This window comes from Alligator mississippiensis, chromosome 3 (genome assembly GCF_030867095.1).
Source record: "Alligator mississippiensis isolate rAllMis1 chromosome 3, rAllMis1, whole genome shotgun sequence".
Classification (NCBI taxonomy): domain Eukaryota; kingdom Metazoa; phylum Chordata; order Crocodylia; family Alligatoridae; genus Alligator; species Alligator mississippiensis.
Genome location: NC_081826.1, coordinates 53211887 through 53238052, shown reverse-complemented (window position 1 = coordinate 53238052; position 26166 = coordinate 53211887). Strand labels below are relative to the sequence as shown.

General features: G+C 46.0%; 1 protein-coding gene and 1 long non-coding RNA gene across 3 annotated transcripts; one reads left to right on the top strand and one right to left on the bottom strand.

Annotated features, from left to right (window-relative positions):
• MRPL53 (mitochondrial ribosomal protein L53) lies at positions 1-24302 on the top strand. 2 transcript variants are annotated; one of them, XM_019498650.2, is made up of 3 exons: positions 1-133; positions 566-678; positions 23838-24302. In XM_019498650.2, the coding sequence occupies exons 1-3, from the start codon at positions 42-44 to the stop codon at positions 23912-23914; spliced, it is 282 nt and encodes a 93-aa protein (XP_019354195.1). In that variant the 5' UTR covers positions 1-41; the 3' UTR covers positions 23915-24302. The 2 variants fall into 2 exon arrangements, with proteins under 2 accessions (XP_019354195.1, XP_006261915.1); XM_006261853.4 differs by lacking the exon at positions 23838-24302 and adding an exon at positions 12755-13233 and having other exon boundaries at positions 23-133.
• LOC109285979 (uncharacterized) lies at positions 24287-26124 on the bottom strand. Its single transcript, XR_002093908.2, has 2 exons — positions 25453-26124; positions 24287-24410 (listed from the first exon to the last, which is right to left on the bottom strand). It is a non-coding gene; the product is annotated as an uncharacterized LOC109285979 (long non-coding RNA).
• Positions 26125-26166: the final 42 nt, after the last annotated feature.

The window sequence follows — 26166 nt, the reverse complement described above, 5'->3', positions numbered from 1 at the left end:
CGCTTTCCCTCCCTGCTGCCGCGGGGGCCGCTGGGGGCTCGATGGCGGCGCGGCGGGTGATGGTGGGGTTGCGGGCGGTGAAGAGCGTTCGGGTCTGCTTCTGCCCCTTCGAGACCAACGTGGAGAGCACGCGGTGCGCGGCGGCGCCCCTCACTCCTCCCCCGCAACCCCTGCTCTCTGCAGCCCCCTGCGCCTCCTTGCTGCCCGGCCCGGCCCGGCCCGGCCCCTGCGAGCACAGGCACTGGCCCGGGGCCGTGCAGCTCCTGGTGCCCCGGCAGGCTCCCTCATCCCCTTCCCCCTGCCTAGCCGCATGGCGGCCACGCGTGTGCGCGCCCTCCCCCCGCTCTTCGGAGCCCCAAGCAGCACCTTGCTAGGGCAAGCCAGGACAAACCTAGAAGCTGAGCTGACCACAATCCTGGACGTTTGAGTATATAAAAAAACCACCCGGGGCAAGACTGGGGGATCCAAAAAGAGAACAAAAACCCAAATAGATTGAGTTATCATAACTGTGAAAATGCATGCAATGTATTTTACTTACTTAAACATGCTTCATACATCTTTACAGAGAGTTTCTTCACCACATAAGCAGTAAAAAAGCTCGCAGCTCCAATTCCAACTGTGTCGTGACCACCGATGTGAGGCACGATGGGTCTGAACCGATGGTGGACATCATGTTTGGTAAGCAGCTTAACTTTTTAAAGTTCCTTTCAAAAGTCCTTGTAGATTTATGCAGCATGGTGGCTGTCGTAGTTGTTTCATAGATTTAATAGATTCATAGACATTAGGGCTCGAAGGGACCTCAAAAAGCCATCAAGTCCAGCCCCCTGCCCTGGAGCAGGAAGTCAGCTCGGGTCACAGGATCCCAGCAAGATAAACGTCCAGTTGACTCTTAAAGGAATCCAGAGTAGGTGCTTACACCATCTCTGGCAGCCGTTTGTTCCAGGCCTTGTGGGCTCGAACTGTAAAGAAGTTCTTATGTCCAGCCTGAAACGATCTTGGAGAAGTTTGTGACCATTTGACCTTGTCATCCCATGGGGCGCTCTGCTGAACAGGTGTTCCCCCAGATCCTGATGTACAACCTTGATAAACTTATAGGCAGCTACCAGGTCCCCCCTGAGCCTGTGGCTTTCCAGGTTGAAGAGTCCCATAACTCTCAGCCTCTTATCATAAGGCCTATTTTCCTGCCCTCTGATCATGTGTATGGCTCTCTTCTGGACTCTTTCAAGCTTCTCCACATCCTTTTTAAATCGTGGAGCCCAGAATTGGATGCAGTACTTCAGCTATGGCCTCACCAAGGCTGAGTACAGCGGGAAGATGACATCCTGGGATTTGCTAGAGAAGCATCTATGGATGCAAGCCAGAGTTCTGCTTGCTTTGCCTGCTGCAACATCACACTGAAGGCTCATGTTCATCTTGTGGTCAATCATGGCCCCCAACTCCCTTTTGGCCATGGTGCTAGCAAGCATAGCATTGCCAAGCCTATAAGCATGCTGCGGGTTTTTCTTCCCAGGGTGGAGTACCTTGCATTTTTCAGTGTTGAAGGCCATCAGGTTTTCGTTCACCCATTTTCTGAGCCAGTCAAGGTTGGCCTGGATCACCATCCTGTCCTCAGGTGTGGACGCTTTACCCCAAAGTTTGGTGTCATCATCGAACTTGGCCAGTCCACTTCTGACACCAATATCCACATCATTAATGAAGATGTTGAAAAGGATAGGCCCAAGGACAGAGCCTTGGGGGACCCCACTGGTCACAGGGCATCGTGATGATTGACTTCCATCAACTACCACTTTCTGGGTCCGACCTTGAAGCCAGTTCCCTAGCCAGTGGACTGTGATGCAGCCGAGGCTGCAATTGGCCAGTTTTTCTATAAGGCGATCGTGGGATACCAGATCAAAAGCTTTTTTAAAGTTGAGATATGACATCAATCTCTTCTCCCTTGTCCAGGTGATATGTCACCTGGTCGTAGAAGGAGATGAGATTGGTCAGGCAAGACCTACCTGCAACAAACCCGTGCTGGCTATCCCTCAAGAAGTTGCCTTCAGCCAGCTTGACAAGAATGGTCTCTGATGATTTTCTCCAAGGTCTACCTGGGGATGGAGGTCAGGCTTATGGGCCTGTAGTTCCCCAGATCTACTTTCCTCCCTTTCTTGAAGATAGGCACCACATTGACCTTCTTTCAGTCTTCTGGCACTTTGCCTGAGTGCCATGAGTTCTTGAAGATCCGTGCCAGTGGCTGAGCTATGATGCTTGCCAGCTCCTTAAGTACCCTGGGGTGTAAGGTGTCTGGGCCAGTTGACTTGAAGGTGTCCAGCCTCTCAAGGTGTTCCTTCACATGGCCAACATTGAAGGGTAACAGCTCTCCCTTGCCCTGGCTGTCCCATATTATTTTGAGCAGGGCCGTCCCTTGGGGCTGGTGAAAAACCAATGCAGAATACTCGTTGAGCAGGTTGACTTTTTCCTGGGCGTTGGTTGTCATTTGACCCATATGGTTTAGCAGGGATCTAATGTTACCCTTGCTTTTCCTTCGGCTCTCTGCATATCTTAGATAGATTCATAGATGTTAGGGTCGGAAGGGACCTCAGTAGATCATTGAGTCCGACCCCCTGCATAGGTAGGAAAGAGTGCTGGGTCTAGATGACCCCAGCTAGATGCATATCCAACCTCCTCTTGAAGACCCCCAGGGGAGGGGAGAGCACCACCTCCCTTGGGAGCCTGTTCCAGACCTTGGCCACTCGAACTATGAAGAAGTTCTTCTTAACGTCCAGTCTAAATCTGCTCTCTGCTAGCTTGTGGCCATTATTTCTTGTAACCCCCAGGGGCGCCTTGGTGAATAAAAACTCACCAATTCCCTTCTGTGCCCCCATGATGAACTTATAGGCAGCCACAAGGTTGCCTCTCAACCTTCTCTTGCAGAGGCTGAAAAGGTCCAGGTTCTCTAGTCTTTCCTCGTAGGGCTTGGTCTGCAAGCCCTTAACCATACGAGTGGCCCTTCTCTGGACCCTCTCCAGGTTATCCGCATCCCTCTTGAATTGCGGTGCCCAGAATTGCACGCAGTACTCCAACTGCGGTCTGACCAGCGCCCGATAGAGGGGAAGTATCACCTCTTTGGATCTATTCGTCATGCATCTGCTGATGCACGATAAAGTGCCGTTAGCTTTTCTGATGGCTTCGTCACACTGCCGACTCATGTTCATCTTGGAGTCCACTACGACTCCAAGATCCCTTTCCACTTCCATGCCACCCAGCAGGTCATTTCCTAGGCAGTAGGTGTGCTGGATGTTTTTCCTCCCTAGGTGCAGCAATTTGCATTTCTCCTTGTTGAACTGCATTCTGTTGTTTTCTGCCCACTTGTCCAACCTATCCAGGTCTGCTTGCAGCTGTTCCCTTCCCTCCAGCGTGTCCACTTCTCCCCACAGTTTTGTGTCATCCGCAAACTTGGACAGAGTACACTTCACTCCCTCGTCCAAGTCGCTGATGAAGACATTAAAGAGTATTGGTCCAAGGACCGAGCCCTGCGGGACCCCACTGCCCACACCCTTCCAGGTCGAAATCGACCCATCCACCACCATCTAAAAAAGGACTTTTTATTGTCCTTGATACCTGTAGCCAGTTGGAGTTTAGTTGCAGCCTTGGCTTTCCTGGTTCGCTTCCTACAGGTCCAGACCAGTGGAGAGTACTCCTTCTTTGGGGTAGATCCAGCCTTCCATCCTTTATAGGCCTTTCTTTTTAGTCGTAGGAGGTTCACTAGTTCCCTGCAGAGCCAAGGGGGCTGCTGTGCCCTTTTGCTGCCTTTCCTCTGAGATGGGATAGACATTGCTTGTGCTTTCAGGATCGCTCCCTTGAGGAGCAACCACTCTTCCTGAACCCACCTCCCCTTTGGGTCGTGGTCCCTTAGGGCCTTGCCAACAGGCCCCCTGAGCTTGTTGAAGTCAGTTTTCCTGAAGTCAAGGACTTGTTTGCCGTCTGACTTGCCAGCTTTACGGCAGATGGTGAAGGTGATCAGCTCATGGTCGCTGTCTCCCAGCTTCCCTTCGATCGTTAGGTTGCTGGTTAAGTCATTCACTGTTGCCAGTACCAGGTCAAGCAGCACTTTGCCTCACGTTGGTCCATAGACTTCTTGAGTCAGGTAGCGCTCATCCACGCACATGAGGAAACTTTGCGACCGTTCGGATATGACTGAGTGCTCTTCCCATGAGATGTCAGGGTAGTTAAAATTTCCCATGCCAACCATGCATCAGGAGCATGCAGCCTCAGCTAGTTACCTTGCGAATTCCTGGTCAAGCTCTTGATCCTGGCTAGGAGGTCTGTAGTAGACCCCCACCACTGTGTCCCCTGTGCCTTGTTTGCCACGGATTTTGACCCAGAGAGTCTCCAATCGTCCCCCTGGGTGCCAGTGTCAGCTTGCAGAGATGCATAGCTTTCCTTGACAGAGAGCTACCCCCTGCCCCTTTTGTCCACACGATCTCTCCTGTACAAGGTATAGCTGTCTATACCTGTGGCCCAGTCATAGGTGGAGTCCCACCAGGTCTCCGTTATCCCTATGAGATTGTAATCCTTTTGGTTTAGCAGGAGGACCAGTTCCTTCTGTTTGTTCCCCAGGCTCCTGGCATTGGTGTACAGGCACACAAGTGTCCTATTGGGGGTCCTTGTCTTTCCTACAGATCGCTCTGGGGCTGGGGTAGGGGTGGGTTCCCTTGAGGGCCTTAACCTGCTGGGTTTACAAAAACTGCCCAGTGGGCTTGCAGTGGCGGTACTCTCCCCATCCCCCAGTGGGCTTGGTTTAAAGCCCAGTTGAGCAGGTCAGCAAGTCTGGCTGAGAAAAGCCTCCTCCCCAGCAGAGTGAGGTGGAGGCTGTCTCTTCCCAGCAGCCCACTGCCTCCCTCACCAAAGAGCGGACTGTGATCTTGGGAGGCGAAGCCTTCATGATGACACCAGCACTGCAGTCTCTGGTTGACTACCTCGACCCATCTCTCCCACCTCAGCCCATGACCCACAACTGGGAGGAGTGAAGAAAAGACCACCTGCGCCCCCTAAGCCCCACTCCCAGAGCCTTGTAGTCTCATGACCCAGCTGGGATTGCTCTGAGCCGTGTCATTCGTGCCCGCATGGATAAGGAGCATAGGGTAGTGGTTGGAGGGCTGGATGATCTTTGGGATCCTCTCAGTAATGTCCAGGATGTGGGCCCCCGGGAAGTAGCAGACCTCCTGGGCTAGGGGGTCGGGGCAGCAGGTTCCCTCCTTGGGGGGCAGTCTCCCATGATGAGCACTCTGCGTTTCATCTTAGGGAGAGTACGGGTGGGCGATCCTCCCTTGCCTGCAGGAGCTGGCATCTCTGCAGGCTGTACTGGGGCTGCAAGGTCTGTACCTGTTGCAAAACCCCAGAGGGGAGGGGATCGTGGTGCGGTAGGCCTTGGGGCCCTTGACCATCTTGGTCCAGCCCCCTGGCTGAACAGTACGGGAGATCCCCGAGTCCTCCCTTGTCCTGAAAGGTGACCTTGGTCTACCCTCTGCATCCAGGGGGTGAAGCACCTGGCAGCAGGAGTATATCTCTTGCTCACCATCCCTGATGGCACACAGTCTCTGGACTGCAGCCTGCAGCTCCTTAGTCCGATGCCCCAGAGACTCCAAAGTGGAGCAAACCCTGCAAGGGAAGGTGGCCATGCTCCCGGTTCCATGTGCCTGGAAACGTGCCAGGCAGCCCCCACAGCTGAGAGCCAGGGGCTCCGTCTGCGTGGAGCCCGGAACCATGGTCTCCATCTGGGTGGAGGCCTCTGAGGTGCCAGTGGGGGAGGCCGCAGACTCCAAGGGGACCCTTGGAGTGTGGCGTGTGTCCATTTGTATTGTGCCGCTGGGAGTCCGGCTACTGATGGGACTACCTTCCCTGCGTCTCACTGGCAGGACCTCGGGCTGTCCCGTTCACCATCCTGCGCAAACTCCAGCACTAACTTGCACGCCAGGCAGACAAGTGCACCTGTTTGTGCGGCCTGGTCACATGGCTCCCTGCGGGGTTGGGCGAAGTAAAAGCCGGGGGCAGGGGGAGACCCTCCTTGGCTCCTCTCAGCTGTCTCCCCGCAGCTGATCTAAAATAGCCCCTCCCTCCACAGGCCCCGCTCACCTCTGGCTGTCCTGGGGGTCAGCAGGGTGCTTCGCAGCTGCTGAGGGGCTTCGGGGTCCGGGGACATGACAGGCCTTTACCTGTGCATCTCGTGCCACTCCCTAAGCCCAGTTTGTTTTCTGGAATTCTGTTAACATGATTTGCTTTGGGATCATACGATGACTGGCATTTCATTGTGGGAGGCAGTGTAAAAATAATGCTGAGCAAAAGCAGGATGGGATCACAGGCAGGTTAGTATACTGGGAAGAGCATAAACACTTCTGTCTAAGTTGCATTTTGACCCGGGAAGAGAGAGAATGCTTAAAATAGATCTTTTGGCCCCATGGGCCAGATGAATAGTTTGGGGCAGTCTGTACCTCCTGGCTCTGCGCGCTGGGATTGGGCCCCATGTTGCCCCAATCATGGATCCCCAAGTATCTGGATATTTAGCGGCAGGGTAGCAACAATTAGCTGCTGCTACTCCCCTGTTGCCTAACTTTCAGACCACAGAGAGCTCTGGGCTGGATGACATGGCTCCATGGGCCACATCTGGCTCATGGGCTGAGGGTTGAGTACCGCTTGTGAAAGTAGCTGACTTGAGATGCCTGCCTTGAACCTGTGTGGAGCCCCAGTGAAGTCACTGACATCTGTTTCCTTACCCCACCTCAGCCCACCCCTGACTCTTATTGTAGTACCAGAGCTATAGACAACTCACTCCTGAGAAGTTAAGGTCTGCTCCTGCAAATAGTTATTCACAAATAACTTGCTCTTACAAGCTGTCATAATGGTTTAAATGGGACTACTTCTATGGGCTAAGCTACTTCGTTACGTAAAGATTTGTGGTATGCAGTCAGTTTCTTGGGCTTATCTGTTTTATGGGGTGTTGATCTCTAGAGCAGCACAGATTCTAGACAGTACACAGATGGCTTTTATTTGCCTTTGCCTGTGCTGCTTCTGTTGCTTTTCCAGACAGGCCCAGCACAGACTGTAGCCTGTTAAGTCTTTTCCATTACTAGTGCTTGTTACCTGTTCTTCACTTTAATTGTTCCAATTAACTTTTCCAGAGAATTTTGCAAATACTTGCCTATAATATGCAAAATCTCTCTCCATCTCTCTCTCTGTCTCTCTCTTGCTGTATTTTTAGAGGTTTCTGTTTGCTTTCTTTTATTTTCCAGCCTTGTCTCTGGGATAATTGTTAATGGGACTTAGTGCTGTGCACAGGCACAGCCAAAATGAATTATTTCACAGATGCTAGTAACTACTGTTCTTAACTTTACTTACCCAGGGCTGAGCTTATAACAAGTAAAGCATCTGCAGACCTGAACTCTGATACAAAGTTTCTCACTGTGGGAATGTCTATACAGTAGGTAGACAAGGTTCCTTGGGTGAATTTGATATCTTTTATTAGACCAACCCAAATGGCTGGAGAATAGTTATTAAGCAAGCTTTCGGGTTCAAAAACCCTTCGTCAGGCTAAGGAAGCTTCAGCAGTTGGTGTGTGCTCTTCCTGGATGGAATGAAAAGTAAACAAGCCAGGGGCTGGGCTGGGCAGTCAGTTGCCAGGCAGATTGTAATGTATCAAAAATCCAATGTCTATATTTAGTCCATGATCTATAGTATCCAGCAGGTTGATGAAATGGAGCTCATAGGCTTGTCTCTGGGAAGTGTTGTGTAAGCTTCCCTTGAGGATCAGGACTGAGAGATTGGAGAGAGAGTGGCCCTCCTGTGAGAAATGTGCCCCCACCGGTAATTGGGTGTTTCTGTCTTTGATGGATTTCTGGTGTGCGTTCATTCTGGTGCGCAGTTGTTGTCTGGTATCTCCTACATATCTTCCATCAGGGCATTTGGTGCATTGGATGAGGTATATTACATTTCTGGAGGTGCAGCTGTAAGATCCTGGGATGCTGATGGCTCTGTTGTGGGGTGTAGTAATAGTGGAGGTGGAGATGTGTTGGTAGGTTTTGCATTTTTTGTCATGGCACAGTCTGGATCCTTTTGGTGTGTTCTGGGCTTGAGGAAATTTGCTTCTGGTGATGAGGTTGGCGAGGTTCGGTGCTTGGATGGGTGGCTCTGGGAAGATCTTTTTAAGAATAGGGTCTTTTTCTAATATGGGTTGCAATTTTTTGAGGATTTTCCATACAGGTTCAAGGGATGGGTGATAGGTCATAACCAGCAGTGTGCGATTTGTGGGTGTTTTTCTTCTGTACTGCAGCAGTTCTTCATGTGGTATCCAGGTGGCTCTTTCAAACGTGCAATCTACCTCTCTGGAGTAGTGTCCTTGCTGGGTGAAAGCCTTTTTAAGATTGGTGAGGTGGCGATCCCAGGTGTTCTCTTCAGTACAGATGCGGTGGTATCTGAGGGCTTGGCTGTATATCACAGCTTTTTTGGTGTGTTTCGGGTGATTGCTGGTTCTGTGCAGATATGTTTGTTGGTCTGTGGGTTTCTTGTATACTGTGGTCTGTATTTTACCCTTCTGGATACTGATCCTTGTGTCTAAAAAGGGGATGTTGGTGTTGGAGTATTCTAAAGAAAGTCGGATGGAGGGATGGTGATAGTTGAATTTCTGGTGGAACTCAATCAGAGATTCCAGGTTCTCACTCCAAATGATGAAGATGTCATCGATATATCGTAAGTACAGCAAGGGTTTGATGGTGCAGTTCTTGAGGAAGTCTTCTTCCAGGTGGCTCATAAAAAGGTTGGCATACTGTGGGGCCATTTTAGTGCCCATAGCTGTTCCCATCATCTGGAGGAAGTGTTGATTATTAAAAGTGAAATTGTTGTGTGTGAGGATGAAATGTATAAGCTCAGTGATATCTTTGGGTCTGTATTCTGGGTTGTGATCTTGTTCCTGTAGATATGTAAGGCAGGCATGGATGCCATCCTGGTGTGGGATGTTGGTGTATAGGCTGGTAACGTCCATGGTGGCTAGGAGTGTGTTGCTGGGAAGGTGGTCTATGTTTTTAAGTTTCCGTAGCAAGTCTGTAGCGTCTTGGACAAAACTTGCTCTGTGGGTGACAAGCGGTTTTAGGATGGATTCAACAAAACCTGATATTTCCTCAGTTAGGGTCCCATGGTTGGATATGATAGGTCTGCCAGGGTTCCCTTGTTTGCGGATTTTAGGGAGCACGTAAAAAGTCCCTGGGTTAGGTAGCGGGGGGATCGAGGTCTGTAGTTTTTCTTGTAATCTTGGTGGAAATGATTTGATGGTATTGTTGAGTTTTTTGGTGAAAAGGAGAGTAGGATCTTCTTGTAGTTCTTTGTAGTAGGTGGTGTCAGAGAGCTGTCTGTTGGCTTCCTTTATGTAATCCTCACGGTTTAGGATGACTATGGCTCCTCCTTTATCTGCTGGTTTTATTACTATTTGGTGGTTAGAGCTTAGAGATTCTATGGCCTTTTTCTCTGGTAGAGAGAGGTTGTTGTGGTGGCGCGTGTTGCTGATTATTTCATTGTTCATTCTTTCCCTGAAGTAGTCAATGTAGCGGTCAAGGTTAGGGTTTCGTCCACTGCGAGGTGTCCAATCTGATTTTTTTGGGGTTTTTTGGTATTGATCTTTTCTTGAATGTTGTCAGAGGATGAGTTGTTGTTGGGAGTGGGTTCAGTTTGGTCGTGGAAATATTCTTTGAGGCGCAGGCATCGGAAGAATTCTTCTAGTTCTCCACATTGAAGTATTTTATTAGGGTATTTTTCTGGACAGAAATTTAGGCCTTTAGAAAGGACAGATTTTTCAGTTTTGGTAAGCGTGTGTGCGGAGAGATTGATAATATTTGTGGGTTGGTTGCTGCTTGCAGTTTCATCAAGTCTGAGGTTGGAAGGTCGTAAGGTGTTGGTGTTGTTCTTCTGATGGTTGTTTTGTGGCTGGTCTTGCTTATCCAAATACTTGATTAGCCAAATGGCAACTTCATTATATGATACTAGTTACAAGTCAATACAACAAAGTACAGATTTACTGTACTTACAGTATGTATGGTATAATACATTGTGGTGTTAAATTTGGTAAGGTTTTACAACAGGCATAATATTATCATGTATAGAGCCTTACAAAATGCTGTAGTTTCACCTATCCTAATACATTCTGGTACTTAAAACAGCTCTTCAAGAAGTGCTGCACTGTGCTAGTGGTATACCATACAGTGCTGTAGTAGGGTGCTTAGCCCAGTCATCACACACTGCCTTCAAAACTGGAAGTACTATAGTTGGGCCAGTGCAACATTGTCTGTGCACTACTAACCCTGCCTCTCAGATGATAAGTAATAAGAGCCACTGTGTTACATTATGGCAGCTACACTACTGGTTCAGAAGATAGTGCAGGCAAAGTGGATGAGGCCTATCTGGTGCAGTGCAACCTTGGTGCAATAATTGTATAGACCAGTGGTCTCCAACCTTTTTAACTAGATCACCTTTGACATTTAAAAGCAACCCAAGATCTACTGTATGCTGCCGCCGCCCCCTGCCTCCCTCCTCCAAAGCAGGTAAATCTGTGGGGAAGGGGTGGAGCAGATCGAAGCAGAGGGAGAAAAAATTATTTGGAGATGTGCCTCCTCAGCAGGTAAGTTCCACCTGGCTGAGGCCCCACTCAATTTATCCCTGCCCCTGCCTCTGCTGCACTGTCCTTCACTGCGGGGGCCTCGATCTAGCCCCCGCCTCTTCCCTCCCCCACAGACTGACCTGTTGGGTTGGGGTGAGCACGTGGATGCATGCTGGCACTCAGCCCCCAACCCCAGCCTCAAATCAACTCCAAAGAAGCTCCAAGATCTACTGCAAGAGGCTCCGAGATCTACTGGTGGATGGAGATCCCCTGGATGGTGACCACTGGTATAGATGTATTCTGTGGCAGAATGCCACCTCTGTCTCTCCCTAAAAACTCTGCTGTGTGACAATTTGGTTAATATGGGCCCTTTAGGTAACCCTGAGTTGTAACCTGAGTTGGATACATTCCTGAGTGAGGGGGGGAAACCTGCTCCTTTGGCCTACGTGACTGGCATAACATACCCGGTTGAGGAGCTTACGCTCCCTATTATTAAGCAATGTCAACCTGATTGGGAGGGGGCTAGAGACTCTGCCTGTCTGCCCAGCGACCAGTGATGCATTTCAAATTGGTTGGCTGGCAGCCTCTATTCGATCAGGTAAACGAGGTCATAAGGGCTATATAAGTTAAGGACTGCCCAGGAGGAGAGAGAGAGAAGAGCTGGACCATCTGAAACTTGGTCTCTCTCTTGAAACTCATGATCAGTGAACTGCCTGCCTCCAGAGGGAATCTCCACCTGCCTCTGGATGATACTCGTGAGTAAGCTACCTGAGATCTAACTAGATATATAGCTTGCAGTAACATAGATGCATGATCAAAGGCTACTGCAGCCACCCTATTTGATCTATGGGATTTCTCTGATACTACTCAACTCTGTACCCTATTCCAACCCTACTCCTTGTAACCAGTAAAGTTCTCCTTTGTACCTAGCATGGGAGACTTATTGGGAGTGGGTCTAGATTATGCCTTGAGGTCCCCTTGGTTCGGCTGACTAAGGGAGACCTTTACTTGTGCTTCTGACTGAGGGAAGCACCCCAAGTTCTTGAAGTGAGTCAAGTATCCTTGAGGGCTACTAGGCCTGTGTTTCCCAGGAGGCACAGTGCCAGGATCAAGCCCATCCCTAGGTGGTGGCAACTATACCCCTAGGCTGGTGGGTGTGCTCCAGGAAGGGGGTCAGCCAGACGTGACGGGCCCCAGGGAGGCACTTGGAGCCTGGAAGGTGGTCAGGTGCAGTGAGGTGGGTGGCTCACTGCAGGAGCACCCCCTGCTGGCCCGCCACATACTCCAACTATAAATCAGGAAAAATCTAGTCGCCATCCAAAAAAGGAGTTAAAATTTTGGTTTAGATACTGCATTGGGCTTTTATTTCCCTCTTTCAGTTTTACGTTTTGAAATAATATTTTCATAACTTGTAAACTACTCATTCTCTTCTGTTACTGTATCAAAGAGGTATGCATTCAAAGGGAATTGATTCATTCATTGCTTCTTCAGACAAACAGTGAAACTGACTTCATATAACTGACTGTTAAACACGGTCAGTGCAGGATCCATGCCTTCAGAAGCCAAGTTTGCTGACCTTCAGAAAATGGTGCAAATCACTTTTAGTGGTGCATCTTTTTTTCTGGACAGCATGAAATGGTAGTTACTTTTCTGTGGGCAGCTTAATGTATTGCTTGCTCTTAAAGTATGCTTGTGTCCAGATTACAGGTGAATGGGTACACAGATGCTGAATAACTTAAACTGAATCAACTAAGTAAGCATTTCTCAACCTTTTTTAGATTCAAACCTTGTTAGATTGGAAATTACCAGCTTTTAGCTTTCACTTTTTTTTTTATTGCAAAAAAGTAATAGACCAATTTTTCTTGTTCAGAATTCAGAACACCACACGTCAGAATACTTTTGACACTAGATTCTAATTTGAAATCTCTTGGTTTATATTATGAATCGTGTAAATGTTTGCATACCTTAAGTGCATCCCAGAGCACTCCTGGGTACCATTACAATCTTGGTTGAGAATTGCTGAACTTAAACTTATATATATTTTGCTTTGCCTAAATAGACCTGCATGTCACCTTAGTTGTTTATTATACATTTCCTTGTCACTTTTAAAACACGTAAATAGTGTTTTCTTTTCAGCTGACGGAGAGAGATTGATAATGAAAGGAGCCAACCTGACAACTCCAGAAATGTTATTTGCATTAAACTCGAGATGTAGAGCAAAAGAGCTTGAGGCTGAAGAGAAAGTCAAGAAAAAAAGTGCTTGATAAGGAGAAGGACAATGAAGTTTGTTCATACTTGTGGAAAACAATGCACGGCTTCTGTCATCAAAACTACTGAGGAAACTCTGAAAAAGATCTGGATGAAATACCAGCCTTTCAATACATAGGATTTATTTGAACATCTTTTATTTTTCCTAGGGAAAGTATAATTGAGACACTAAAACCTGTTTATCAGTGATAGGCTTAAAGTATCTTAAATGCACAGATGCATCATTCTAACCACCGGTCTCTTGTACATCTATACGCTGGACAAGTATCATATCTAGTTATATATACATCAACATGAATAATAAAACTGAGTAACAAATTTGTTACAAAATGAAAAAAGATGATAGACTGTTTTTTTCCAATGCATTTACATTTAGTGGTATCCAGCATTTTATTAGGCAGTTAAAGTTTAATTCACTACATATAAACATACTGAATTTTTACAATACTGTATAGTCTTGCTATTGCTTGGTCACAGTATTTACAGACAAAATCTAGAACAGATTTTATAGCATCCTACTTATCTTTCAACTTTTGTCTTGATTCAAAACAAGTGTCTTTATTCAAGCTCAGTGATGCTTGATAACTTTGCGGTTAGTTCAGAAGTGATATTAAAACCGCAAAACGAGAATGCTAGATATTTTAATAGTGCACCAGAAAGTTGCTTTTAGATGCATGAGAAATTGCAAGCCTAGCACAAAATGAAGAGAGCAATTAAGCTCTCTATTTTGGAAAGAGTAGCCATTTTTATTTGGTGCCATTTTGTTGTTTTCTCTTTGTTGCTTAGATTGGATATGTTACAACCTTTATCTGAAATGAGGGGAGCAGTAGAAACTGCAGCACCGTTTATTGCTCCTGGGTGTTCCTGGGACTACAAAACGTTGAGCTGGTTTGGAGCAGCTCCAGTTGGCAGGGGTCCCAGGGGGGTCAGCCTGCCAACCCAGGGCTGCTCCAACTTGGCTCAAAGTGCTACAGAGGGGTTGGCTGGGATATGAGGGTGCTTCAGGATGGGGCTAGCCAGGCAGCTTCCACACTGAAACACCCCCATGCCCCAGCCAGCCCTGTCAGCATCTACATGTACAGTGCTGCAGAGTGAAAATCTCTGCTGTAGGATAGTACTTGTATTTACAAGTACTAACTTACTGTACAGTTAATTAAGTTACTCTGATCCTAATAACACTGCTCATGTAGATACTGAGGCATTTGCTGTGGAGCTAATTAGGCATCTCTGCAGTAAACATCTCATGTAGATGTGCCCATTGTGTGCTTAACCTGGAAGCAGTATAACCATATAATGCAGTGTTGTATGTGCACTTAACCTCTGCTTCTCAGTAGAATTATTATTTTTTTAATAATTACATTTGGAATGACAAATTTAAAAAATATAAACACCAAAGAGAGGTACTATAGCATTGTTTAAATTACCTTCTAAATCTTTAAGTTTTGTACAAATTTGAAAACCAGAACAAAAAGACAAATGCCCTTAATATAAAAAAGAACTTTAGTAACCAAGTCCTTTTATAGCATGGCCTTTATTCTGAAATAGTAAATGCATTACATAACATGGTAATCCCATAATAGTAAAAAACCAGGCCATAAACAATAAAACCTCACTCTATTTTGCCCAAACAAACCCATTATAATAGATGAACCTTGTAGCAAACTCAGAAGCTTTACAAATCCAAGCTGTTTTGGGCAAAGGGGAATGTGAGCTCCAAAGGCAAGATTCTTCTCAGAAAAAAAGGTTTAGCAGTAGCTTCCTTTTAAAGTAGCAGATTGTCATTTTATGTGAATCCACTGATCTCAGCTGCTGAGGTCTTTCAGGCAGTCAACTCTCATTTAGGGCTTTATAAATCAAACCAAGCACCTCAAATTCAACCTGGAAATTCAAATAAAGCAGTCATCATTTTCCCTGTGCGAAAGTCCGCTTATGAATGATGGCATGGCTGCAGCAGATTCCTTCCAAGTTTGCACATAAGTGCTTGTACATTTTAAAAAGACAACACGCCCAACTAAAAAAATACCGTTTGCCACCTGAGCCCTGTGGACCATTCACAAGGACAGTTTGGAAGCTAGATTGGTAGTGCTTCAACTTTTGACTCCATGGGTCAGAAGAGTGGCATGGGACTGGTCCATGGGCTGAATTGGGTGTTATAAGCCAAGGATCAGGCTCTGTGTGGCCTTGGCTGGGCCCTGAACACTGGAATTGGGCCCCGCATGCCAGGACCAGGCTCTGTGCTGGGATTGGGCCCTGGGACCCCATGCTGCCCTAGCCTGCACGCACGCAGGGGTCAGGCCCTGCAGCTCTGTCCTGCCCCTCCTCAGCCCATGTGCTGGGATTGGGCCCCACACCATCCTGCATACCCAATCCAGTGTGTGGAGCCATGCAATCTGACCTACAGGGCTCCCCATAGGTCTGAAAATTTGGAGCAGGGGAGTGATGGCATTGCTCTCCCACTGTCAGATTTTGGACCTGTAGGAAGCCCTGCAAGGTGGATGACAGTGCTGAAGGCTAAATTCAGCCTGTGGGCCTGGGATTAAGCACCTCTGAGCTAAATGCTAGTATCAAACAAGCATGTTATATTCACCTGGGGCATAATGGTGACAGAGCCAGCTTAATTATAGAAGTGATTTTAGACTTGTTACAAGAGAACAGTTGAGGGATCAGGGGAGGGTAGATTACTGGTTACACCATTGGTTGCACTGAAACATCTAATTTCCCATTGCACACTTCATACACAGGCTTGGCAGAGCTCCTTCTGTAGAACACACAACAGGTACCGCATTTAGATTCCAATATGTTAGGCCAGTGTTTCCCAAATGTTTGATACCTGGTGCACACTTTTTCCCGGATTAAAATTGGTGGCACACTTCACTTTTACACCTAAAAAGTGGAGGAGAGTGTGTGTATGTCTATGTAAGACTTAGGTAGCAGTGCTGAACCTTTTGGCCCTATGGTTCCATGGACCTTATCTGGTCCCTAGGCCTGATCCCATTGTGCAGGGCTGGCACAGCCAGAGCCCAATAACAATACATGGAGCTTGGAATTATGAGAAATAAGAGAGGAGTGGCCATGTTAATTGTCACCACTCCCCCACTACCAAGTTTCCCAACCTGAGGGCAGCTCCATGGGCTGGATCTGAAACTGAGGAAGTAAAATTATTTTGCAGTGTTCCACCACTTGCAACACACCCTTTGGGAATTGCTGTGTCAGACCCTCGTGCAACTAAATTTCCTTCGGTCTCTATTTCCATCTACTAGCCACTCGCAGAAGTGGGACCCCACAGCTCAGCTGCTAATACGCCCCAGAACTAGTGCTGGCACTCCAGGCTCCACAGTTTAAGAACCCAGAATTCCACTTCTTCAGAGACTTGCAGCAGGTGAAGCACATAGCAGACATACAGACTTTGCAAATATTTCTAAATACAATTATTGTGTAAAAAGAACATGGCCTCTATAGATCACCCGCAGATGCCGCCGGCAGTGTCGGTGGCGGCCAGCAGGGATTGCGGACCAGTGGCAGGGTGGCCAGTGGTGACCACTCACAGGTGCCACTGACAGTGCTGGTGACACATTTTTGTAGGGGGTGCACAGCCATGCTCAGAGGGTGCATGTGGATGTGCACCCATATGCACACCCTACACATTGCCCCTGCTGCAAATTTACAAGTAATGCTTAAATTGTGATCCAAGCTTACCATAACATGGTACACTAAAAATGTACAAACATAACCAGAGAATAAAGGGCATTTTTACACATGGTCTGGGGCTTCGGGGAGGGCACTTTAACTAGAGCGGTTCCAAGAACTGCTCTAATTAAAGTGCCTGGAGTGTCTCATGTATCAGCATCCCCATGTTTCAAAATGGTGGTGGGTATGCTTTATCTAAAGCTTGAATGAGCTTTAGTTAAAGTGCCCCTGCCACCATTTTAAAGTGCAGGGATACAGATATATGAGACGTGGAGGCTGGCTGGAGCACAGTAATTACCATGCTCCTGCAAACTCAATTAATCAAATCTGCTCTGATGCGCTGTAATTACAGCTTCCTGGCTCTTGTACAGGCACCCAAACAGAGCAGGATGAAGTGGGAGAAAATGGAAAAAAAAAGGTATTGAGCAACTCTTTATCGTCAAACTCAATATATTGAAGAACTAGATAGAACCTGATCTTCCACCCACAGTACTTTGGAATTAATCAGAATTTTGAAGTATTTTATTTGGAAGCTTATAACCATTGTTTTTTGTTTAGTAAAGGTATCTATGCTAAACATGGGTCAGGCCAAATATTCTTATGAAAATTTGGATATTTGTAATTGAGATTTCATTTTGGTCATTGTTATTGGAGTAAAAGTGTTAAAGGAGTAATTTGGTACATTATAATTTTTCCATAGCTGTGATTTCAGAGTTAAAAAGAGCCTTTTGATCCATACGAAAGAATGACTCGTTAGCAGGAGATGGCTCCTCATGGTAAGAGGCAAGCTAATAGACAATAATTTAGTCTGGCTCTTCAAAAGAATTAGAAAGCACAAAAAAATATTTGGTCCAAAGCTCCATAGGCAAAATAAAGTAATGGCTGATTAGTCTTTCCTTTCTATGGCATCTCATAGTACACCCAGCTGCTCCAGACTGGCTTCTATTTCTGCTTTATGTTCATAAGTGGTGGGAGCATAGCTGTGTAACAGGGGTGTAGGTAGTAGCCATGTTGGCCTAAGGACATAGGCAGACAAGGTTCTTTGGGTGAATCTGATATCTTTTATTAGATCAACTTAAATAGTTGGAAAACAATTATTAAGCAAGCTTTCAGGTTCAAAAACCCTTTGTCAGGCTAAGGAAGTTTCAGCAGTTGGTGTGTGCTCTTCCTGGATGGAATGAAAAGTAAAGAAGCCAGAGGCTGGTCTGGTACAGATATAAAAGATATCAGATTCACCCAAAGAACCTTGTCTAGCTGTGTAACTGCAGTTTTGGGCATGTATGCAGCTTGGGGTTCAGCACCGCCTGTGCTACCTACTGAGCGTGCACTGAGAATCATTTAGGTATGCATGTGATACTAGGTAAGTCCTGAAATTTTAGTTGGAGGAAATAACCACAACTCACGAAGGAAAGCAGCCCTCCTGCCTTCTCGCCTGATAGTTTAATGCACATTCCCAGGGAGAAGTAGAACTGAGTTCTAGGTCCCTCTCACCCAGAATGGATTTGAATGTGCATCTCCTGATTCTCAGCAAAATGCTCTAACCATTACATAATGAATTAGGCATTTCCCCAAACACTCTCTGGCCCTCCCCTTGAAACTGTGCTTGGAAAGTCAAGGGAGGAACCAGGAGGAGGCAAACAAAGTGAGCAGTGGTCCCCAAACTTTATAAGTAGAAGATCACCTTTGGCATTTAAAAGCAACCCAAGATCTACTGTGTACCACTGCTCACCACACCCAGCAGATAAATCTGCAGGGAGGGAAGGGGGGGAAGGCAGATCAAGGCACAGGGAGAAAAAATTATTTGGGGATGTGCCTGTCCAGCAGGTAAGTCCCACTTGGCCGGGGCCCCACTCAACTTACCCCTGCTCTTGCCTCTGCGGCACTGTCCCTCGCTGTGGGGGCCTTGATCTAGCCCCCACCTCTTCCCTCCCCCACGCACTGACCTGCTGGGCTGGGGCACATGCGTGCATGCATGTGGGCACTCAGCCTCCTGCCCTAGTCTTAGATCAACTGCAAGAGGCTCCGAGATCTACTGGTGGACCGAGTTCCACTGGTTGGTGATCACCGAAGTAGAGAATGTGTGGCTTAGTGGGATGAATACTGCACTGCAAGGCTGAGCACCTCTCACAGGCACAGTGCGGAACCCTGCTACCACTACCAGGGGGTCATGCATGCGAAGCACAGTATGCCCCAGCACATCCTGGTGGGCACTGCACACTTCCAGGATGTCCTCCCCATTGGTGGCCTTGCCTGAGGTGGAGGAAATAGTGGAGGCTAGTGGGTGTGGCCAGCTTGAGCAGGGTGATGGCCAGCTGGGTGTCTGCAGGAGGTGTCCTGCCATTCCAGGTGCGGGTGGAGCTGCTCCAGGAGGTCCAGGAAGGTGGCCTGGATCATCTGGAATGCCTCCAGCCAGTGCTCATCATCCCAGATGGTCTACACAACATGCAGCCACCAGCCCTGGCTGGCAAGGTAGGCCCAGAGGTGGCAGAGTTGGAGGCCCAGGAGGGTGTGGATGGCATCCAGGAACACATCATTGGCATTCCTGCTGGGGTTTTGCCAGCAAGATGGGGTCCAGATGGCAGCTGCATGGTGGCAGTGGCTCTGGGATGTCATGGTGCGGTTTGGGCAGGCAGTCACTACATGCGGGGGAGACAGCAGGGCCCAGACTGCCCTGGGCCAGTGGTTGCCATGGCAGGCCAGGAGGGCCAGCACCATGGCGAGTAGCAGCCTGGGCTGCTGGATGTTGCTGCCAGGGGCAGGGGATTGGGCAGCCATGGTGTGAGGGGGACAAAGGCTGCCACCATGCTCTGCATGCTGCTCCCAGCCAGAAAAGTGACTGGCCAGGGACAGCATGGGGGTCTGCCTTTTAAAGATGGCTGCTGGGCACAGGCAGCTGCACCTGCAGCCTCCAGCTCCCTGTGGTTCCAGCAGGATCCTGGTGCAGGGCCCTCAGGAAGCAGGAGTAGTCTGCTGCTAGGAGCAGGAAATCTCTTCTCACGCCCCTGCATGTGTAGCCATGTGCCTGGGAGCGTTTACTCTAGAGTAGTTTACTCTAAACTGCTCACAAATTATTTGCATGTGTAGCCCCGCCCCTTGAGAAGCATAAGCTTGTTCCATAGGCTGCCTCATCAAGCCAGCTGTAAACAGATATCTAGTAAGTTCAGGGTAGGGAGCTAAAGGCAAAAATGTGATGCTAGTGTTAGTGGCTATTGAAACCAGGACACTTAGACCAGAGCAGGGTTGGGTGGACCTTTGATTTGACTCTGTACATTCAAGAAGGTGGCAATACAGTATAGAGAAGTCATACATAGTATTAATTAAAGGATTCATTTTCCTAGCTGACCATTCCCCTTTTTCAATATACAACACTTACAAGTTTTTTCCCTTCAAATTGAATTACTGGTTATCAGCCACTGTCAAAGGAAAAAAACACTAGATATAGTGAGTCTGTGGTTTTGTCCTCCCTGGTGAAGTTTTCATTTTTTAACTAAATGGATATATTTTTTTTATTTGGGGATGACCACTGGTTTGGGAACAATACATAATCATCTGTGAGGTAGGATATGTTATTTTAACAAGGATTTGTGTCAAATTAGGAGCTTATCTATGTTTGTTGGGAGTAATATTCTGGCATTTAAGAATGTGTGTGGGAAAAAAAATGATCTATTGTGGGCCCAGAAGAAAGAAAATATAAGATAAAGACTAGACTTTATAATAGGGAATCATAACATGCAAGGACTGATTCAAAACAGTAGGTGCCGAAATAGAAATGAGGCATTTATGGACCTGGCCTTAACATCTAGTACTGCATGGGGCTTCTTGCTCACATCTTTCAATAATTGTAATCTTGGCTGAGGCATACAACATCACATCAGACCAGGCCCATAATACTTTTAATCTTCTAAATACTTTAAACTTTAATTCTGTTTCTAAACAAAGACTGCACTGGCCTCACAATTTCCCTGTAAGTCTTTTGCACCCCCCCCCCATATAAACACAGAATAATTCTGAAGTTATAACTTTTATTTCAACCAGTGTTGTTGGAAGAATTCATGGAATGATGTTATGACTATAACAAAATGTGACCTTTAGTTCTTCATATATACATTTATTAATTTATTGGCCAGGCAAAGTTCATTCTTATATCTACTAGCTCTAGGTCTTCATTGGATGATCAGATTCCCATTGGTGGATCCCAGTGGGCATGTCTACATGTGCATTAATGCGCCTTTTCTAATACACATTATATTTATTACCTCCAATGTGAGGTACTAAATTAATGCACGTTAGGCTGTGCTAAAGCACAGTAGTGTGCTTGCATGTTTTTTTCAGTGATGCTTAATGCGCAGTAGATTATTTTACTGTGTATTAGCATAATGTCACTGTTTTTAACTTTATGCTTTAATGCACAGTAACATAGTCTACTATGCATTAAAGCATACATGTAGACATGCCCAGTGGTCCTCTGTAGTCTCAGAGACTTTAATGCATGGATATGGGAGCTGCCTGCATGGTCCTCACTGCAGGCTGTCTTACTGAGAAAAAATAACCAACACATCTTACAAGCTTTTTAAATTTTATGTTAAAGGTAATATCTGAGATTTTCCAATCTGACTAACTAGGGATTTATAATTTGTTAGTACTAATCAGTGTTACATGACTAAATCCCCTGTTTGTCTTTGAAAACCTTAACACTGATTTTGCCAAATTCAACCCTACATGTAACCATTCAGTTGCACTGAGTTCCTTCGCATGCATAGATTGGCACATCCAGTAGGAGAAACCAGTTGGGAGGAAGGAAGGTACATATATTGGCTTTGAATGTCTCAGGAAATATTTGCTTGGTTTATGCAGGAATACGTTATGTATGTATGTACAGAGAATTCAGCTCCTGATATCATTTTGTTGTCTATTTGCCACTTGCTGTTGTCAGCTAATGGCAAAACTCCCTAGAAATCTGTGCAAGTATCCAAAGGCAGGATTGAACATTAAGTTTTGATTCCAGTACTGATATTGTTCCTGGTGTTATAGAATACCTATAGGTGGATCTGCAGATGCATAGAAGAATTGGCTGAATTGGGAGTAAGAACAACTTTGTTTTGACTTGAAAACTAAGCAGACTTGTTGCACAAAGCAGATGGATAAAATCCAGAATCATACCCAAGTTGTTCAGTTTACTTTCCAGAGCCCAGGCACTATGAAATACAGGCAGTCCTTAGACTTATGACACAATTGGTTCCTGAAAATGTTGTCTTAAGTTGAAACGTTGTAACTCTGAACCAATTTTCTCATAAGAAACAATGTTATGTGTCAAATTAGGGGGATATATGTTATAAATGGGGGATTGGTTCCTGAACCAAGGCCCGTTACTCTATTTTCACCAAAAATACCCCAGAATGTTGTACTTGATCAATTATAGATGAGCAATATAGCTACATTAATGTATTTATATTGTAAATAGCAATCATATTGATTTGGAAGGACTTCTGTGAGGTGACTTTGCTGGATTTTTGAAAGGCTCTTGGTTGGACTTTTTGAAGGGTTCTTGGCTGGAGTCTTCTCAGGAGTCTTGGCTGCAGGTTTTTCTGGAGTCTTGTCTGCTTTCTTAAAGAAAGTGTCCAAGGAAGTTTGGACAGATGTTCTCCAGGGAGACGGGTGATGCAGCGAACTTGTTCGCTGACATGGCATCGCGTTGGATCAAGTGTTGTAAAGTCAAAACTGATGTCATAAAGGTGAAACAGGGTGTCAATTTATAAATGGTGTAAGTGTGAAATGTTGTAACTCGAAACATTATAAGTTGAGGACTGCCTGTACCTATAAATAAAAGGATCACAAGAGTACTAACATACTCTAAATACTAAGAAGCATGCATTACTTCACAATGCTGGATTCTCTCAGGTTTAATTAAAAACTATCTGACCTGAAGTAAAGCTTATTCATGCCCACCATGCAGAGACATGTTTCAGCTCTTTTTTGTCCAGTGATTATACAATAAGCAAGTGACTATAATCCTGGGACAACAAGGAAGCAGAAACATAGCCAGTCTTCCAAATCTTGTCTCATCCACAGAGTGGAAGTAACTAACTTTTATGGGCTGGTAAAATGTGTTCTTTTTATAGCTAGACATGGACAGCTGAGTGGATTTTGGTATGTTCTGTCACAATACTCACAGTATGGAGGTTAGCACATACTAAATAATATTTAGTATAGAAAATGTAGTCTACCTCATGGTTTTAATATGTGGTGCAAAGAGAGATTGACCAATTCTCAAGATATATAATTAGAGGAAAGCAGGGTGTTCCCTCTTACTCAGTATAGCACTATCAGATTGGATTCCTCCCAGATTAAATATGTGGGCATTTGGATGAACAATAAGCCTCCTACAACAAATCAATGGCAAGGTGTGGATGGCAAGAAGGTGCCCTGCCCCACATGGAAAGACTAGAGTATGGCTTGTTTGCAGGGGTGAGGCCATGGTCTTACTAAGACATCCCTCGTCTACCCCAGAACTAGTTGGCACCCTTCTTCACAGCTTCTGAGCTCTCACTGCAGTTAACGAGGCATAAGCACACCTGCCCCACACAGATATCTCAGGCAACAAAGGACACTTTGAACCCACTTTCTCAGTAGACAGCAATAACGATAGTATTATGGTAATCCTTTTCTAGCACACTCATATAGTATGGCTATGCTTATGCTGCCAAAATGGAAGTTGCTTTTAATTTTAGTTATGTATTTTCTGGGCAACTACACTTCACAGAAATATTCAAAGCTGTTGAAGGAAATGTGATTGTGCTTCTCCAGGACTTGCTGTCTTGTAACCAGAAGTTATGACACTATTCTGATAACAAAAGGAAACCTCGAGTTTCTAAAGAATAAGGGCATTACAAGCAATGACTCATAACCAGGGGGAAAGGGAAGAGAAAATAATATTGAGATGATTGTTTGGAGTATATGATTAACCCCAAGGTGGTTTTATAACTTTCTAACTGATTAGTAGAGTGGGTTTAAAAATAGGATGATTTTTTCTTTTGTGTAAAAAATTAGCTTGTAGAATTTGGTAGTTTACATAAAAATCTACCCTGATCCTACAGGCTGGATACATGCATTTTTTGGGTCAGTTTGCAGCAGGATGTTGAGGTCCATCAGACTCTCACAAATCTCATTACCCAAACCAGAATTATAATACTTGGCACATGGATTGACATCTGTATATACCTGTGGAAACTTATGATCTTCACTTTATGACTTTTTTTTTCTGCAGTTGGAGAACACCAGCCACTTTCTGAGGGGTTCCATGCAACTGAACTCGATGCCCATCTAAAAGCCAGGATCAAATAGGAATTGAAAGAAGGAAATCTGCTTTGAAAATCTGATTCTCAAGTATAAATTTGGATGCCTTAAATTCAAATTAATTTATATATATAGAGTATTAAATAGCTGTGCAGAATTAGTGCATTGTAGCACTACATATATGTGCCTTATACACATAAAGAGAGATATATTTACAATGCTGACACTTAAAAAGATTTTTTCTACTGTTCGTCAGTAGTTTCCCCATTTCAAGGAAGACTTTTTACTGTAAGATTCTTTATATTTGACCATTGGAGATATAATGCAGCACTTCCAATTCCAAACATAAAATTGAAAATAAGTGAGCCAGACATTCCCAAAATCATAAATTAGCTTAAAATAATTAGACTTACAGTAAACTGAGAGTGATTCTGGGTTTGTTTTTAATATTAAGGTCCATGTGGGTCTAATTTCAGTACAGAAACATGAGATTTCTCCTTTGTTGATGTGACTTCTCATATTCACGTGACTCCTAGAGCTGGAGCTTTAAGAAAAGCACAAAATATCACAGCATAAAATGACCAGGAGTTACCAAAACTGCAACTACCTTGGTCTCTCTCTGTATAATTACATTTTAGGTACAAGAAAACAGTCTCTCACCACTAGATGGGAATAGAGTATTTTGCAACCTCCTATCTTAGCAGGAGGGCAAACCAGAAACCTATCTGCAGAAATGACTCAACAAGTTTCTCCTTTGGTCAAGAACTAGATGTTTGCAGTGCTTGACTAAAGCCAGGATTCTGGCTTCTCTGGAGCCTCCTATCTGAAGCCAGGAACAAGATAGGAGATTTAGCATTTGCTAATACATGAAAGATGATTCTGTTTGATCTGTAATCTAATTTCTTTTAATGTATCCTTTTTTAAAAGCAAGCAATAAAGAATGACAGGACAGACAGAACACCAGCTGTTCTAAGAGTAAATACCAGGCTAATTTAAAACCTACTCTAGATCCACTTGCACAAGCAAGAAGGATAAAAGAGGAAGGAAATGGAGTTTAAATTTAAGTGTCTGACAACAAGACAGCAATGTGACTTGCTCTCTTATGACTAGATGCTGTCACACTATTGATATATGAAAAGAAAACATAAGATTACTGAAGAGCAAAGGCATTAAGAGTGAAAACTGACAATCCATCACCAGGTGGAAAGGAATGAAAACAAATACGGAGATGGTTGTTTGGATTAGAAATCTAAACACAGGGTAGTTGTATAATAACATCCTGGCAGATAAGCAGAGGTGAATTTAAAGCGGGATGATATTGGGCAGGGGGGAGCATTTTTTAAATGGTTAAAATGTTGGAATTTGAAAATGTTTCAGGTGGCTTCTGGACTCGCTTTACTGCAAATTTGAATGACAAAACAAAAACTAAGCTAGCTGACTTTTACTGCACTCAAAATTTCGACCTCTTGCAGTTTCTGAAGCACTAGCACCAGATTGTGCTGTTATTGCATTCAATTTTTGATCCAAAATCAAAGCGTTACTACTAAACAAGGGTAGCCACTTCTTCACCAAAAAACCCTGCATACCTTGATTCATTTTCCAATATGAAACTGCTGATTCTGCTCAGTCACTATGGGCCCCATGGTGGTTTATTGGGATAGCACCGTTTTGAAACCAGCAGATCAATGATCTCTGAGGTGGTTTTGAGTAGGGATGTGCTGGGAACTGAAGTTTTAGAGTGAGCTGGAGCAGCTGCAGGTCTCATCTGCTCGGCTGGCAGGGTCTAGAGGGGCGTGTAGAAAGCTAGCGCGATCCAGCCAGGCGAAGGGGCTGGAGGGATATGTGTCTGCTGCCAGGCTCTCGTGCGGAAGGAAGCTGGCTCATTGTCTCTCGGGGCAGCCGCTGGGATTTGGGGCAGTGCCACTTACAAAAATGGCCAGATTTCTCACGACCAAACCAAGGGCGAGGTTCCACTTTCTCCAGGGACAGGCAGGCTGGTGCCCTACATCCGCGTGGGGCAGAGATGTCTCGGGAGCGCCCGGCTGTAGTGGGCCCGCGGGCAGGGTGGGATGTGGGGCAAAGCCCGGCAGAGATTTGTTTTCCTGGTGGAAGTGGGTGATGTCTAGTCCCTCCCTGCCCCGGCGGCTCCGGGACCTGCACCTCGCCTGGGTGAGGGGGCTCTCGCCCGGCGGCGGGGCCCGGGCCACGCTCGGGAGCCCTGACTGGGCGGCGCCCCGTGTCTGTTCCCGCCCGGGGGGCCCTGACGTCACCGCGCCCCATTGGCTCCCGCTGCAGCCCGG

Bases quoted from the DNA above. Each gene is read 5' to 3' on its own strand.
- MRPL53 (XM_006261853.4), top strand. From the start codon at position 42: ATGGCGGCGCGGCGGGTGATGGTGGGGTTGCGGGCGGTGAAGAGCGTT. The intron at 134-565 runs GTGCGCGGCGGC...ACATCTTTACAG, and splicing joins ACCAACGTGGAGAGCACGCG to AGAGTTTCTTCACCACATAA. The intron at 679-12,754 runs GTAAGCAGCTTA...TTTTCTTTTCAG, and splicing joins GATGGTGGACATCATGTTTG to CTGACGGAGAGAGATTGATA.